Here is a 17,973-nt window from a genome sequence, read left to right as displayed (position 1 = left end):
CAGTGGACTGGGCAGGAGACTCGGGTGCTGGGCCGGTGAGCAGGCTGGCTGGGGCTGGGCCGGTGGGAGCAGGCAGAGGAGAAAGGTTGGTGAGAAGTTGAATGATCATTGCAAGTTGTTGCTGTTGCTGCTGGAACTGCTGACGCTGGCTCAAGCCGGCTTGAAGTAGGGAGGCAATGTCAGCAGTGTTGCGGTTTACCTCTCTCTCTGTCTCTTCCAGGCGTTGCATGGCGGTGGGTGGTTCTGGTTCGTCGGTTTCCATGCTGGTTCGACCGTGCGCTGGGTCCATGTTTGGTCAGATCGTACTGTCAGACACCAAACAGGACGAGGACCACAATTGCGTCACGTTCAAAAGTTTATTTAAGGGTTGGGGGTTTCAGGGGTTCCGGGGGGGGTACAGGAGTTCCAAGAGTCTGCGTGTGTGTGTTCCCCCAGTAGCCGAACAGCGAAGGCAGGAGCTGGATGATCCGGGAAGTCCTGGGGGAAACACACACACAACAGCAATTGAAACGAAGCAGCAGTACAGTCAAGGACTAGGCGGTATTCGTAGAAGAGGGACGGAAGGCAGGTCAAGATTACCGGGGCTGGAGAACACAGAAGTAGTCGAGCGGGTCCGGGATCACAGGCAAAGAGTCAGAGGCGTTTTCAATAAACAGGCAGGTAACTGGTGCTGGTTGCAGACGATCTGACAAGTGTGGACTGAAAAGCAAGGCTTTATATAGAGGGCATGATGAGTGGTGAATGCAGTGCAGCTGGTAGGTAACGAGGGTGAGGCAGAGCAGAGCAGGAACAGGTGGAGGTCATCAGACTTCAATCAGCACGTGTTACCAGGCAGAGAGAGAGCTCATGACAAAATCAGAGAACTGAAATGGAGAACTAATATTGAAGAGAGGCTCCTGTTGCATGCACAAATATAATGACTTGATAATAAACCACAAAAGTAATTCAAAGCTGCATGTTATAAACATAATAATGTGATAATTTCCCACAAACATTTCATTGTTGCCTACCACAAATGCAATACTGTAACCCATTTCCCACAAATCCATACACTATCTATTTTCAATTCAAGATGAAATGTAGGAAATTCTGTGGTTGGTTTGTCTTTGTATTATTTTAGCCATGAAATATGGTTTGTTTACCATCCTTGATGACCTTTTAGCCTGTCCCTTACTTGGTGGCCTGAAAAACAAAAGGACTTTCTAAAAGTGTGTTTCAGTGGACAGGGCTCTCTACATACTGTACATCCCTTTATCAAGAATCAGTTATATAATTACTGTCTTCTCTTGTCACTTATGTCCTCCAAGATAAAGATGTTGATCATTCGTTCTGGATCGTTGCAATGCTTGTGGTCCATTGTTGTATTAGCTTGTAATGCATGACCTTACAGCTGGATGTCAAAATACAATAAGATTCATAAACGAGCAAGGTGTAACATAACGTATTATCAGTTTTATTGACAGTGTTCAAGAATATCAAGTAAAACAGTATAAAAATAGAGTTGTGGGTGCTTTTATGTTAAAAGGAAAGTCTAGTTCTTGAATGTTTTATTCGCAGAATAAAACCATAGCTATGGTTAAAATAAAACAACTGGGTACTAATACAGGGCTGAGTATACCACAAACTATTCTTTCACAGAAGTTAAAAAACACAAATGTTTTTATATAACATAATATAAAATCAAAGACTACTCAAAACTATTTCAAAAGCTGTCCTTTCTTCTACTTTGTATCTTTAAACATAAAGGCTTTATGTATACATCAAGGTTTAAAGTATTAAAAACATGAGTAAAAAATAGTGGGTTAGGAATATAGTCATGGCAGAGAAGAATACCCATTAGCCAAGAGAAAGCGGTTGTCTTTTCAAGCATGTCAACGCGTAATTAGACCGGATTACACTTGAGAAAGTTCCATGTTTCAGTAACAGCAACTTAACAGAATCTTTCATTACATGCTGTGATCTATGAGGAAGTATTCACTTTATCCGTGCACCAACAGACTCCAGGAAATAACAAAAACATTTAAAAGTGAATCTTTTTGAAACAATGAAAATAGTAATTGCAATAATGTGAATTCTTGTAGTGAGCACAAGATTTATAAATGTTTGTTTATAGCTCTCTGTCCTGACAATTATCAAAATTCTGTAATATCCAGTTGGTATGTAGACCATGAGAATACACCTTACATATAGAGAATATACTAGCAGTTGCTCAAAAGACATTGTATACATAAAGGTATGAGACAAAGATGCTAATTACAAAATGATTAACAGACAGTAAAAAGTTCTTCAATATAAAAAGCTACAGCAGAGTGCTCTCTTGTTAAGGCAAACCTAGCACCTTTCCATCTCTCCCACCACTCATATATGTCACAACCGAAAAAAACAACAGGCTTATAGAACATTAAAAGTGTTCTTTGTATTCACCGAGGAACACCAACATTCTGTTGATTTGGACTTTGGACTTTCCATTTCTTAAGATCTTTACATTTTAAACGCAATGGTGAGTTGTAAACATTGGGTTCGTCAAAAGACCAGACACAGTACAGTACAAAATCTCAATAAAAGTGTTCAATGACTTGATTTGCCAAGACAATGTAGACATGTTTCCAAAAATCTTACAAACATGAAGATAATGCCCTCTTGTGGAGATGACATAAATGTCTTTTATACTTTATACTAGTTCTGTTTCAGTTTTTATTGGATAAAAACACACAAATTCTAAATCTGGCAAACACAAAATTAAACTTTTCCAGCCAGTTCTGGATATACAGTATATGTACTTTGAAAGGGGAAACTTTCTGATGTCATTTATATGATATTTATGCTAGTGATTTATATTTAGTTATATATAGCATTAAATCTTACATTTTAAAATATTGTACTTTTATGCATCATTCTCATGCATTCTTCAACCCTTCAAAGTGACATCAACACTATTCTATTTTTTCTTGGATAATATTCTATTTTTTTTTTTTTTCAATTTTAAGACATTGCACAAATGTACAATTGCATTATTTTTGCAAAGAAAACACATTGTTCTCACAAAGGGGTATTCCATGCAATCTACATAAACTATAGTGCCCAAATACAGCCAAAAGTCAATTGGTGTGGTGCATCAAAAAACACCTTTTTGCATTGATTAGGATTTCAAGTATCTCTTTATAACTGGATATAAAAAAATCTTTCTAAAAATGTTCCCATTTATGATGAAAACCGTTCTTTATCATTCTGTTAAGTGTTTCTTACTGACATACATAAATGACATTTACTGATGGCAAATGACATCTATCAACAGCACAATGTCTCCAAACAAATACAAACGATGTCTTCTCTCTGATAATTCCAGCGTCTAAAAGGACATTTACGTATCTCACCCTGAGTTTGGGAGTGACACCGAGGCTGAACTTGAAGCCTGTCATGTAGTCACTTTACAGTAATGTGGCACCGGTTGTTCCAGGCTATTGAACTGAGCACCTTTGCCTTTCCCTGGCATTTAGGGGGAGCCCCATGGACATGTCTGACAACAAATAGTTATCATGAATCAAACACTCTTCCTTTCTCTCTCTACTCCTCTCTCGCTCTCTCTCAAACACACACACAGACACACAATTTCATCCAGGGCCACCTTGCTTCATCTTTGCCAGGTATTTTCACACTGAGGATACTGGTTGGTCTGTCCACCAATGAGGGAGTTATGTGGGCCTAGTTGTTATGAGATGACACTGTAAGCTCAGTGCTCATTGGAGCTCCCTATCACCATCAGAGATAGACTCTGGTGACAGACCCCCGTTGTGTGTGTGTGTCTGTGTGTGTGTGTGTGTGTGGTCGTGGAGGAAAAGCAGGGCTTGGTACCAAGAGGCTCATTATTCACAGGCAAAGTAGTCCTTCAGGGGGGCGAAGAGGTGACGGATCACTGGCACGCTCCAAGATCTACCCAGCAATTTCTGCCGAGCACCTCGGCCCATGTTGGACACGTCTGTGTAGTGAACAGGAAACCCAAAAATCCTGCGGAAGTGCACAAAGAAAGACTGAGTCAAGGAGACAAAAGCATAGACATGTTTTTGAACTCCAACATGTGCTGCAGTGCAAACCACAAATGAAAAGCTAATCATCACAATTATTTCTGTTTAAGGCGAGACACGGCAGGTGAAAACATCGTTCTTTTATGCACTGGTCAATTTCAAGATTTTGAGCTAGTCTGTTACCTTAGCACAGTGGTTCTCAAACTTTTTCTTTCATTCCCCACTTTGATCAAGGGGGCATTCTCGAGCCCCACCTGTCCCTCATCGCGTGGTAGGTCAAGCTTAAAATTGTGAAATTTATTGAAATAATGACAAGTTCTAAATATATCCTCTTCAACAGAGTTAAAATCAGCTGGTGCTGCAGATATAATAATAAATAAATACATAACACACATATTTCTGTTTTCCAGCAACATATTAGGAAGCATAGGCCATTTTACAGCATTGTACAATATATTCAATGAAATACCAACATGCTGCATTAAATGGATCAATAATCCAGTCATACTGAGCACTGCTGGTTGGGAAATATTTTTGAAATAAACTTTGCAGGGATGTGATGTAGGCCTACTGTTTAATACATGGGATCACAAGAGTGCCTCCCAATCAGACGTTTCAGCGATTTCGCTCAGAAATCTCAAAGGCATAATACTGTTGCGATCGAGGCGCCTGTCCCATACTTGAGTTTTTTTGGTGAATGCAGTAATCTTATTTGCTAGGTGAGGTAGGTGCTTGTCTTTGCCTTGTAACTGGACATTTAACGTTAAGATATATCAAATATATCGCTAAGATAGGCCAGCTTCGTCAAGAAATGTTCATTAGTGAACGCGCTTGCAGATTTAAACATGCGCTCTTCCTCCAAGAAGAGGCGACTCAGAGCTCAAACACGCGCGACAGCACTTTACCTCGGGAAAGCCACCTTGCCTCGCTGTGAAACAGTACAGCCTTTTGGTCAGCTACCATCTCTTCGCAAAGTGCGGAGAATAGACGTGCTTTTAAGGGCCGGGTTTTGATGAAATTCACCACTCTCACAACAACGTTCAAAATCTCATGTAGGTCGGGACTAACTAAGCTGCCTTGACACGCCTTCGCTGTGAATAACACAGTGCGTCCATTGCGCATCGGGTGCTACCTGGGCCCAGGCTACAGATAAAAAAATTAATTAAAAAAAATCCTGTTTTTCATGTCAGTTCGCGCCCCACCTGGTATGTCTCCGCGACCCACAGTTTGAGAAACGCTGCCTTAGCCTGTATTCTGTCACACTACTACAACAAAAAAGTCAGATTTACACATTTAGGTGTTTATTTCATTATATTGTGTCTACTCGCGCCTGTATATTTATCCTAAATTCAGCGAAAGTTAGCATTCTAACCTTGCATGCACTCCTGCGACTGTGACCCAAAACTCTCTTTTTTTCCTGTATCACGCTATGTGATCCATATATGGACACTTCCTTTGTATTAATAACCAATCGCGAAAGTTCAAAGACGAGTCTAGGCTGAGAACGGAATCTCATTGGCTGTCTTTCAAGGCTGTTTTCTCAAAACGAGTTTCCTCTCCCACTCTGAGCAAGGAAACTCCACTTCAGAAGCACTTACATACACCAATCTTTCTAGACTTATGCCTAAGATTTTTACAGAGGAGTTTGTTGATCTATTATTCCTAGCCTGACTTACATGACATTTTATGCCTAAAAACATGGCAAAAATCGATTTTTTTAGGGCTATTGACATCATATTCTGATTTACAGGATAACTAAAGTAGATATTCATAAATCCCTCTGTAAATTTTTTAACATTTATTATCTCAACACAATGAAAACATAATTTTGAACCTGGCTGTATCCAATGCTCAGGTTTCTTGCTTTAAAATGTATGCAAATTAGCGCATATTTAATTAGATAATGACTAATTTGCATATGTAAACATTAAATTACAGAAAACCTGTAATACATTTTTTTCTCATATTAATGTAAGTAATCATAGTGATATCTGCTTGTTAAAAATGTTACCCTATTCACCTGTAGTGTCTCGCCTTAATTGTGTAATCCTGTTGGCTGAGTTGAACAAAATGGCCAATGGACTTAACACAAGCACAGACATGTTTTTGAACTCCATATCATCAAGTACATTAAAAGCTAATCATTATGATTATCTCTGTTTATAAAACGGATAGTTCCGGTCCTTGATTATGATTGGTTGAATCGCGTTCGATGCCGTTGTATATTTTCCCGATATAGCACGACTGAGACCATATTTCGTTCTATATTAATGCGTTTAAAATGCATGACGGTTAAAATTCAAAGTTGCTGAGCAACAATTCCGATAAGAACCTACTAGCGGTGGAACTATTCTATGGGGACTCCGCGGAAGAATGGACATTTGTAGATAAAATAGCTTTTAAATTTCATGATTATTTGTTTATTATCATATTTTTAATGTCCTATATGTGGTAGCCGTTTTATAAACGCAATGAGCCCCTTGAGGCCATTCTATATCGTGAATATAGCACAGCTGAGGGTTGTTTAATGGCACCCAGCTTTGCTTCGCTTGCTTTGTGCCTAACAACACCCCCCAGCTGTGCTATATTCATGATATAGAACGGCCTCTCGGGGCTTATTGATTAATTAATTTCATAATCCTGTTGTCTGAGTTTAACAAAATGGCCAATCATTTCCCAACTTAAAGATGACTGATGGGATATTTCTCAACGTCTTTCTCAACTTCAACTTCTTAACTTCCTGTCATTTATGATCCCAAAACCATACCAGCAGGTTTGAGGAAGTGGGTTTGAGCATTACATGCGAATTGGCAAATTTACAGTTTATTTTAATTCTTGGTCCTGTATATTTGTCCAGAATAGCTACATTAAAGTGATTAAAAGTGAATCATGGGCTTGTTTAGTGAACAAGATTGAACAAACCAATAAAATAGAGGTAGAGTTGGTTCTTGCAGAATTTGTGTGTTAATTCACAACAGCACTTGTACCCGTAAGTTGTTACGAGCAGGAAGTTGCAAATGGAACGTCCCTTGAAGTCGTCTTCCTTCTTGTCAGCTTGTTAGAACCGAGAACCCGAGTTTGCATTTCCAAGATGGCTGCACTCATTACGTGTGTGTGCATGTGTGATGGGCTGGTGTGTGTGTGCTGGCATGTGTGCCTCACCTTTCCAGCTCGGTACACCACAAGATGTCCTCCTTCCCGTTCATCAGGACAGGGAAATGCTGGTCCTTGCCTTGCTTGATGGAGTTAGAGCGGGTGGTGATGGTGCGCACCTTCCCAAACTACACAGAGGAGGGCAGAGAGAAGTGGTCAGATCCATAAGTCAACAACAAACAGAAACAAACAATGTACTCGCACAACTTCGCTTCCTGTAATTTTGTAGGTGGGATTTAAAAAAAAAAAAAAAACCCAGCTTCCTTAGAAAACGATTCAATGATTCCTTAGTAAATTTCTGACCTATAGCTGGCATTAATAGGCTGCTATTTTTGACGTATCTTTCAACATATCTTTTGACACATCTGCTGATACTGTTGTCTTTGCCCCTATCATTCCCCCATCTTGCATGTATATGCATGACAGCAGCCCAGCATTCGGGGGTTCTTGGCAGGGGCTGTTTTTTCTTTACCGGTCTTTTACCTTTGCAACTCTCCCGTGCTCCAGACAGTCTTGCAGCTCCAGTTTGTCCATGCCGGAGGCACAGCGGGGCCTGAACAATGGAAAACTTCATTGGGTTAATCTCTACGGTATGAATCTGCAGGGCACTCACTTGGGAGTTATTAGTTTGGGAGTTATTAGTTTTGGAATTATTATTATGTTTGGCATGATGAGTAGTCTAATCAGTCAAGGGGAGGGAGGATGGCTCTGGTGAAAAGCAGTCAGATGTCAGTGTCAAATGCAGTATGTATGACTGGGATCCACATACCTGTTCATGCCAGGTAGATTTCCCCAGAAGTAACGTGCCCTGTGAGCAGCAGACACCTCAATGGCATCAATCATCACTGGATTACACTGTAGACACAAACACAGACACACACACAGACACACACACACAGACACACACACAGACAGACACACACAGACACACACACAGACAGACACACACACATACACGGGAGAGGACATACAATGTATTGCAATTGCCTTGGTTAATTTTCCCACTTTGACCATAAAAAAAACAAGTAAATTTGGTTGGACAAAACACATCCAGTATACTCTGATTATAAGTTAATGAGAGTGACAAACCTCTAAGAAGCGGGAGATGTCCCTCTTGTCGTTAACCCCCATGGCAACCACATTCTCAAACATCCAGAAAAAGGGCCGGTCCTCGCCGTCTTTGGGCTTTGCTTCACTCAGGAGGCGGTAGAACTCAAAGAATAGCCGGCCAGTGCCCTCTGCAGAAGAACACCACACAATAGGAGAATTCTGTTTAAAACCAAAACCTCAGAGAATAACTGAGTTTTTAAAAAGTCAAACATTTAAGGAATCTTTTTTTTCATGGATGCTAGAGGCAATTGAATAAGGTGCATTAATGGTAATTGCTAATAGCAAAAGTTTCTCAGCAAATGAAGCCTTATTTGACACACTTTGACACAATAGTAGAGTCACAGCAATTACCGTAGAGGCCTTTTCTTGCTGGGTTGACAATGGAGAGGTCATTGCATGGACTTCCACCAATGACCAGGTCAAATGGGCCCCACTCGGCAATCTAGGGAACACAACAGTGCCATCTAGTGTCAGTTACAGTATACTGCATGTTCTTGAATGTAGTTTGTTTAATGATTGAGCATAGTAGGAGTCCAGCTTTGAACAATGCTTAATGTCTTTTGACATTAATCACACCCCGCAGATATAGATGTTGTGCTTCACTGAGAATTCATGATGCATACAATAAGCACATAGCTACAGGTTAAACATACATACATACAGCATGCAGAATTATTGCACAATTACATGCCAATACACAAACTGTACACAAAGATTCATACCGTCACTATGTCAGAGCCCAGTACGCGCGCGCACACACACACACACACACACACACACACACACACACACACACACACACACACACAACCATCATCATTTCCACCTGTGCCCCTTCAGCCCCCCCATCCCATCCGCCCACAACAAAAGCTCCTTTTCAGCCTGAGGGGGAAGAAAGGAGAGGCACTGAGCTCCAGGCACCCCTGTGCTAGAACATCACATCACACCAACCAGACCCCCCCCCCCCCCCCCCCCCACACACACACACACACATCCAGCCCATCTCCCTCCCTTCCTCACTCTTCACAGCCCAGAAGGGGGTGGTGGGAGCAAATGGAGGACAGGGGTGTGTGTGTGTGTGTGTGTGTGTGTGTGTGTGTGCGTGCGCAGGGGCCTCTGATTTGAAGAGGTAGCTAGCATCCAAGCCCCCCTACCTCCAGCCCCTCTTTCTCAGTCCCCTTTCAGGCCCCACACAAAGGCTGAATGGCTGAGTGAGTCCTGGGGATTTACCCTACCCTAGCCTCCACCCCGTGCTCTAGCTCCTCAATATCGTCACTCGCCGACACTAAAGCAAACCTACAGCTGGAGATGGAGCACTTGGGTTGGGGCAGAGACTAATGTTGCCTACCATTTGTACTTGTAAGTCGTTTTACCCAGATGTTTTTTCCCCAGTTAAGAGCAGGAAGTTGCAAATGGAATGTCCCCAGAAATCAGATTTCTTTTGTCAGCTCGTTTGAACCCCAAGTACCATGAGTTTGAATATCTAAGATGGCTGCGTCCATTAACAGTAAATTAAATAACCATAAACTGTTTATGGTTATGGTTATGGAATTTAGCAGACACTTTTGTCCAAAGTTTATTCGCAGCTCTGTCCTATTTGTGTCTCATTAAATCTGTGGCATAAACAATAATGTTCAACCTCTACCTGTTGCTATGATATATGTTTGTGTAAAACACAATGCTAATGCTCCATTACAAACTGACTGTCAGATTTTACTCAGATGTGACATTCTCAGTCCACAGTTACCATTTAATAGAATAGCAGCTGGAGCTGGAGCACTGGGGGTTGGGGTGGGGAGCTGGAGCACTGGGGGTTGGGGTGGGGAGCTGGAGCACTGGGAGTTGGGGTGGGGAGCTGGAGCACTGGGGGTTGGGGATGGTCTGGTGCTGGTGCATTAGGACGGTGAGTATATCTGCCAGTGGTGTGCACGCATGTAGATTCCAGGGCATATTGCGAGTGTGTCGAGGTGTGAGTTCCAGCACAAGTGTGTGTGTATGTGTGTGTGTGCGTGTCTGTGTGCATGAGCACTGGGGCACAGTTGCAAAAGGCTGGAGACCGTGAGGGCGACCTGAAGTATTCACTCTTATCATCGTCTGTATGAACAGCCTAAAGCACCGCTGAGTAAATACACTAGTCTGGCGCTCTCTCCCTGTCTGTGTGTCTGTGTCAATGTGTGTGTGTGTGTGTTTAAACAATGAGACGCCTGGGCAGACATATAGGCACCAGTCGTCACTGGATCCTCCACACCTGACATAATGATGGAGTGGTTCTGCACATGTCAGACATTAATCAGACATTTGGAGAGTGATAATGATTTACCTGAGCTATGCTAAACACAAGCCCCATAACAGGCGTACGGACAGCAGTGTGAGTATTTAGCTAATTGTGTATTAGATCCTTTTGTGTATTCCCTTTCTTGGCCTTTTCCCATTCAGCCCGTGCTCTGTCGTTGATGATCACACATAGAATCACAGATTCTATGCATTTTGCATTCTGCATAAGGATTCCATTATGCAGCTCAGTATTGTGGGGCCTCACTTACGTCCTTCCTGGAGATGTTGCGCACATCGTGGACATATTGGATCTTTCCTTCATGGCGCACGGCGCCCACGGATATAGAGTCTTCACAGACCTCAGAGGCTATGTACATGTCCACCTTGAAGCCCAGGTCTCTCAGCACCAAATAGCCTGTTATGACAATGCAAAGACAGGGAAAGGCTTACATGGTGATGAGTCAGAGGTTATGTTCACACATGCACTTCCCAGGCACTTTCTTTTATTTCCTCCTCTACCTCCTTCTTTCACCATTTTCTTCTTTGACTACACTTCGACTAGTACTTCTGCTCTCTCATCCTCTGGTAATAGTTTTAACATATTAACCTACTTAAGGTCTCCTCTGCATTATTCTTGTTATTCCTCATTTTTTTAGTCACTTTGGATGAAAGATAAAAGAACTTTGAAATTATGCTTTGATAGGAATGTTTTTCTTTGGGGGGGGGGGGGGGGGGTGCAGAGTGAGTGAGGCCATAATGAGGGGGAAGGGGGGGGGCATGCAGGTGAAAGGGAGAGCCTGAGATTCAATGGCAGATAAAGGAACAGGTGAAGCAGGATTAGAAAAAACAACTTTTGAAAATGGTAGGAAAATATGCAGTAGGTGCCGCGAATTCACTGAACATACGCACGCACGCACACAAACACATGCACGCACACACACACACACGCATACCCACACACTGTAAATACAAGCTCAGAAACCTCTCTTACCTGTGGCAATTCCGTCAAAAAGAGACAGCACACGGATTGGGCGCCTCTGTTCTGCTGGGACTGCTGGGTAGATTTTGGGACTTTCCTAGAGCACACACGCACACAAACACACACAACAAGACATCAGTCGGGTATTCCAGAAAGCGGGTTTACTGGCTTAACTGGGTATGTTAACCCAGAATAAGCAGTAAACCTGGGTTTTCAGTTCCAAAATGGTCAGGCTATTTAAGTCACTATGGTAATATAGGCTCTGAACTTAATCTGGTAAGGGGTAGGTTTTGTTCAGGTTATGTTCAGGTTATCAGGTTATGTTTGGGTATTTAAGTGCACGTTCTGCAAGGCCGCTGCTTTGACACTTGTCACACAATGGCATTTCTTTTTGAGGAAGGTCTGATTGATATAGAAGCACAAATGGTTATGGTTATGGCATTCAAGACAACTCGAAGCCTACATAAGCCCACATAGCCTCTTTTAACATGAAAAAACCTCAGTAAGGGTCAGTACTCACAAACTCCTGTCCGTTGTCATTGACGAAGAACTCCTGCAGCTTGAGGCTCCAGTCGTGGCGCCGCTTGAGAACGCCATACTGCTGCAGTGGCTGGCACATGTAGCAGCGCCATGGGTCCAGGTCCCGCGCACTGTTAGCTGCGCCCGCACCCACCAGCATGTCCAGGCAATCCACACAGAAACACCTGCGGCGGAACAGACACAATCAGTCTTACACAGGGTTATTACTATTTATTTATTTGGCTGACACTTTCATCCAGGGCCAGTCTCTCTGGAGCAATTTAGGGTTAAGTGCCTTGCTCAAACCCACAACATTTTTGTTTATCTACACTACTGATGCAAGGACTTTTTCCTGCACTAAATTCATGATGGGACTGCAGAGAAGTTGCTGGATCAGACTCCTGTTATTATATATGGTTACAATATTCAGTTCATCACATTTTTAGTACAGCACTCTCCCTAGACAAGAATGTTATTGTGGCAATAGAGCCGGGAAGACAGGTCCATGATTGGAGGGGAAGTGACATCACCTGCAGCAGTTGGCGTTTCCACAGAGCAGAACCTCCCTGCCTCCGCAACACACTGTACAATAAGACTGATAGCCGTCGTCATCGTACATGTAGGACATCTCCAGGTACACATCCTGATAGTACACAAAACACAGCATGACAGAGATGAGGATGGACATTATAACCTAAATACTGTTTTATATATATACATATATATATATATATATACGTATACTGTACATACGGTATACATACATACATAGTGGTCTTAATCAACAACAAAGAATTTACAGACACAAAGAACAGAAATCTTTGAAAACAATCTACCGTAGAAATGGAAATAACCTATAGTTGTCAACTTGAGTCTAACAAATCCAGTACATCCAGCAGAAAGTCACACATTCCAGTAGAGATAAGTCATTGTGCATGCTGGCTGGAAGCTAAAGTTTCTGTCCGGCGCTGCCTAAGAGCAACGTCCTCTGAGCTTTTTCACACAAAACCAAACACGGTGTCTCATTTTGCACACAGTAATAACTCAATGACAACCTGTGAAAAAAATTATGAAATTTTTGATCTGCCTGAATGTTGACATCATACAAATAGATCTCCAGAGAGGATGTGGTAATGTGCTAATGACTCCTCACAAGGCAGCAGGGCTTGAAAACGAAATTATTTTTCAAACGTTCCGTTCCGAACGGTTCAGGTAGGCCTATGTTTAACGTTTTCGTTCTTGCATGCGTTCCGCCACCAACATATCGGTCCTGAACCGGTTCGGAACGCAAAATATCGTTCGTTCTTAAAGTTCCGGCAGTGTTTGGCGGGCCTATCAAGTCTATTTTTGTGGACTTTACCTGAGAATAGACGTAGGCTACTCATTATTTCCCCTTGATTTAGCCGATTGCGCAAACATTTCAAATCTCGACTTTAATCGTCAAGGCGTGGACAGGCAAAATAGGCTATTACGCATAGGCTACAAACAATTTCCAAATCAGTTTCAGTAGCCTACGCTACGAGCTGGCCTAAGATCCGAAGTGGCAGACGGATAGGTTACATTACAACAGCAAGACAAAATATACACATTTGGACCAAAGGTCCATTTATTCGTTTTTTTTTTTTTTCAAACTGCAGAAATCAAATTATTAGGCTGTTATATAGAGAACGAAAAAAAAACGTTATTAACCGGGATATTTATTGTGGATTTCAGAATAACGTTTCTGTTCCGGAACAGTTGAAGACCATTTTGTTTTCGTTTCCGTTTCCGCTCCTCGTAAAATTCCGTAAAATTCTGTTCGTTTTCGGTTTTTGTTTTCGTTCCTTGAACCGGTTCGGAGCCCTGCAAGGCAGTCATGTTCAATCCTGCCCTAATGCAGAGTCATCCCTCCTTATAACACGTCACACTTCAGTTACATTAAACACACTACTCCAGAGATTATATATCTAATTGCAATATTTTTCACCCACAGCTGGTTTCTAAATTGTTCTAGATTGTTCTACTCTGGGCATAAAGGCCAGCGCCCACTGGCGGCAACATGTGCGTCTATGGATTTGACGCTTAAGAGATAAAACAATTTTCTAAACTTTGGTGTTGACGTGCGTCAGATGCCGCCAGTGAGTGTTGCACTTAACTGATCTGCCTTAAATGGAGACCCGTATTTGTCCACACTTAAGTGCTGATCCCAGCAGAATCATCTATGGTTATGGTCATGGTATTGGGCAGATGCCTTTATTAAAAGCAACTTACAGTATATGAACACTAAATTAGTAAGAAATAATAGTTTCCAATAAAGTTGAAAAGCCTACATTAAGCATAATAGTAATAACAATATTAACAACAATATCAAATAATAAATAATAAATTATAATAAATTCAGTAACAAGAAACATACAAATACAGACCATACCTCTGTAAGAGAATTAATTAATGAACTGTATCATCATTATTTGATTGAGAGCAGAGCAGGCTGCAGTGCCCTTACCTTGCATGCCTGGCACAGGCCTCCTTCAAAGAGCGGGTGAAAAGTTGCCACTCGCATTTTCCCACAGGACAGGCAAAAATCTGAGATGGAGGTAAATCGTTTTTTAATTGCTATCTCTGCACATGAGCACCAACAAAATGCTTAGAGATAATCACATGTTCGCACTTGATGCTCCTTACGTACCTTCGATGCTGCCGGAATTCTTCAAGACTTCATGGACCATTTGCTCTGAAATGAAAACAGGAGGATAGGGTAAGCACATATGCACCTGAGAAAACACTTGAAAACCAATGACAACGGCACCGGCACTTCAGCAACTCGGATAACCTCCTGACCTCTGCTGTAGACGTCCTCCGTGCCCGTCTTGGTCTTGCACATGCTAATCCGTGGTCTCTTGGACGTGGGGAAGTAGTCGGACAGGCTGACGTCCAGCACATGAGAGGTGAGAGGACTGCTCTCTGGCTCAGATAGAGGAGAGAAGGGGAGAGAGTGAGAGACAGAGAGAGAGATTTGCAGCAAACTTGTGGGTGGTTTGTGGGAGACAAAGAGTTCACTAGAAAATACGGTCAGAAGTTTGCCAATGTTGGCTGCTAGAGGCAAACTTCCAGCAAAGTTCTGGCAACAATGAGAAGTTTGCCACTATGTGGCAAATGTGTTCGCCAGAAATTTGCCACCACATTTGCCAGTACACTTTCAGTGGATTTTTGGTAACAAACCTAATTTGCATATGACATTGCTGCAAATTTGCTGCAACCTTGCCAAAAATTAACCGCAACTGTTTGCCTGAAACTTAATTTACATGTGAAAATATGACCTTGATGCAAATTTGCGGCAACTGTTTGCTAGAAACCGGAAATTGCTGTAAGGGTACATTTCAGATGGCTTTAAAGATCCCAACTCCACAATCCCAGCAGTGATGACAGACTGTTTCCATTATGCTATATAAACCTTTTCAGAAGTTCAGCATTACGACCTACTTCAATACCCAAAATAGTAACTAACAAATAGCAGCAGACTACACATCTGTGAGGCACGTGCTGTGGTTTCACAGAATCACAGATCTCATAATTCAAAGATATGGGTTAGAGGTTAGAGAGTGATGACACTTTGCTATAATCTGCCTCTAACTTTCTGGTGGATCGTTGTGAAATAACTTAATATACTTAATAAGGTTTTAAATCAAAACAGGAACATTTTCCTGTACTTCATACAGATGTGCCTTGTCTTAGAGACAAGTACAGGGCCACCAAGGGAGAATGTGAGGACCAGTGGGGTATACTACGAAGCACGTTAGACATATCTAGGCTATCTAGACATATCGAGGCTTCACAAAGGGGTATAAGTTAAGTGATACTACAATAGCAATTATGTGATATATTTGTCAAACTAGGCTTTCAGCTCAGATCTGTGCGTGTTCTCGGTGTTGGGATGATGTTGGCCAATTGTGAAACGTGGAGATGCACAAGACCGCCTATATTAAAAAACAATTACTTCCGGATTTATGTGCGATAGCGTAATCTACACTGCGGTCATTTTTAGTGTCTAACCTATAACATCAAATAAATCGATTGTCATCAGTTTTTGAATGGTATGCACGTCCATAGTGGGATATTTGCACGCACAACACTATTAAAGGTGCCCTGCCACACAAAACCGTTTTTACTTGTATTTTTTTTAACATGTTAGGTCCATATGTGTTTGTGCTATGTCGTGAATGTGAAAATAAACAGCTACCTCCTCTGTCAGCTCTATCCACTGAAAAGAAATAAGCAGAGAAATTAAGCCAATTGCAAAAGCTCTTCAGATTGACGTGGAATTAATAAGCTCATTACTATTCATGAGCTCGCCCAGTTGAGACAGTTTTAGTAGGCCTATGCAAGGATGGCTTGTCAAGGGACTTGTGCGCTATGCAGGCTTGGAATTTCACCATTTTAGGGGCAAGGCCACTTGGCCCTCAGTTGGGCAAATTTGTGGGGGGCACAAAGGCCAAAGTTAACTATACAGTAGTAGGCTAAAAAAATGATCAAAATTGTATTTAGCCTATTCACAGCAGTAAACCTGCATCACTGTATGAACCATTAAAAAAACATGAAACATGACATATTACATACAACTGTAAATCAGAGTTTCAGAACTTCAGACATTACCACAAAGTAATGAAATACGTGTGGCAGGGCATCTTTAAAGTGCATGCAATATCCAAAATGTTTGTAGAGGCGGAGCTCCACCTGTAAGATATATGACAGAATCCTACACGTGAGATAACTTCGTTTTTCAAGATAATGGATGTCAGTGGGCCGTAGCTTCACATGATTTGCGCTATAACTTAGCACATAACCTGCTCCCGACCAGGTTTGGCTGACAGCATAAGACACCATGGTGATTCAGCATTGCTAAAACAGAGCCAATTTCGTGTTACAGCATACCCTGGCTTTGAGCGCAACAAACCTTGCTAACCCACTAATCGAGATTCATAGTATAGCCCACTGGTGACCCAGGAGCTATATTTGTTTTCACACCCACAGATGTTGGTGTGATGCCTGGTCTCGTAAAAATCACCATGGGGCAATGACATCCAATTACTAAAACATTCAGATGAGTTAATACATCATAAACTATTTTACCTATTGAGAGAGAGAAAGGAAACTGAACTACCCAGGAGTTCAAGACAGTTACTGAATGTAGCTTCTACCCGAAAGTGTTTGAGAATATAGTCTGTCAGCACTTGGCACTTGTCTTAGGATGGCTCGCTGGATGATTTGGCATTTACCTTTTGCTACCATTACCATTGCACCACCACATTCATTATCCTTCACTCCATCTGTCCTAATGCTGATGTCAAAGCAACTAAATTCAATAGCACATCAGTGTGAAGAGTCAGTAAGGCTATATCAGTTAGGCTATTTATGAACACTAAGGCGAGGATCACCAGCCAGCAGCAAGCGGCAGCAGCAAACGTAACACAACGCTTAGACCATAATAAGTTGTATCTCGTTCCTAAGCAACACAAACGGTTTGTCAATTGAATACGCTCGCTTTGCGCTTTGAGAGTTAAACCAACTTCAATTACACCAGCGTTGCCATCGTTCCTCTGCTGAACCATAGAGAACAATAAGAAACCTGCCGCTTGCCGCTGGCTAATATGATCCCCGCCTAAAAGCCTCCGCCCAATGGTGCCGGCATCAGTGTGGCACACTCCACTTTGTTCGATTACATTAGATTCTATTGTTTTCAATTCAACCCCGCACACCAGAACTCTGCTTTTTTTTCTCTGCTTTTTTTTGTTGGTGCCTGTTAGGATAGGTTAGGTAGGGAAAGCACTGACTTATACGTACAAAATGTACACACACATGGCCTTTTCTAACCCTCAGCGCAGCAGTAAGTACTACTACATAGAATAGAATGACAGTTCAAGCGAAGTTAAGTCAAGG

The 17,973-nt window shown here is 42.0% G+C and overlaps 1 protein-coding gene across 4 annotated transcripts in view; it reads right to left on the bottom strand.

Annotated features, from left to right (window-relative positions):
* Positions 1-1,432: 1,432 nt before the first annotated feature.
* Positions 1,433-17,973, bottom strand: part of dnmt3bb.1 (DNA (cytosine-5-)-methyltransferase 3 beta, duplicate b.1) — a 65,386-nt gene continuing 48,845 nt past the window's right edge. For 3 of the 4 annotated variants that reach the window (XM_042099410.1, XM_042099413.1, XM_042099412.1), the window contains exons 10-22: positions 14,878-15,000; positions 14,726-14,770; positions 14,543-14,622; positions 12,588-12,700; positions 12,059-12,242; positions 11,551-11,635; positions 10,829-10,974; positions 8,637-8,727; positions 8,265-8,413; positions 7,945-8,030; positions 7,659-7,743; positions 7,185-7,303; positions 1,433-4,005 (exon numbers count right to left, since the gene is read on the bottom strand). In XM_042099410.1, coding sequence (XP_041955344.1) covers positions 3,864-4,005; positions 7,185-7,303; positions 7,659-7,743; positions 7,945-8,030; positions 8,265-8,413; positions 8,637-8,727; positions 10,829-10,974; positions 11,551-11,635; positions 12,059-12,242; positions 12,588-12,700; positions 14,543-14,622; positions 14,726-14,770; positions 14,878-15,000 — 1,448 coding nt within the window. In that variant the 3' untranslated portion in view covers positions 1,433-3,863. The remainder of the gene's footprint in view (positions 4,006-7,184; positions 7,304-7,658; positions 7,744-7,944; positions 8,031-8,264; positions 8,414-8,636; positions 8,728-10,828; positions 10,975-11,550; positions 11,636-12,058; positions 12,243-12,587; positions 12,701-14,542; positions 14,623-14,725; positions 14,771-14,877; positions 15,001-17,973) is intronic. The other variant, XM_042099414.1, reaches the window with a different exon arrangement.

The sequence above is a fragment of the Alosa sapidissima genome, chromosome 7 (genome assembly GCF_018492685.1).
Source record: "Alosa sapidissima isolate fAloSap1 chromosome 7, fAloSap1.pri, whole genome shotgun sequence".
Classification (NCBI taxonomy): Eukaryota; Metazoa; Chordata; class Actinopteri; order Clupeiformes; family Clupeidae; genus Alosa; species Alosa sapidissima.
The sequence above is the reverse complement of the archived record's forward strand: the minus strand, read 5'-3'. Positions and strand labels throughout refer to the sequence as shown.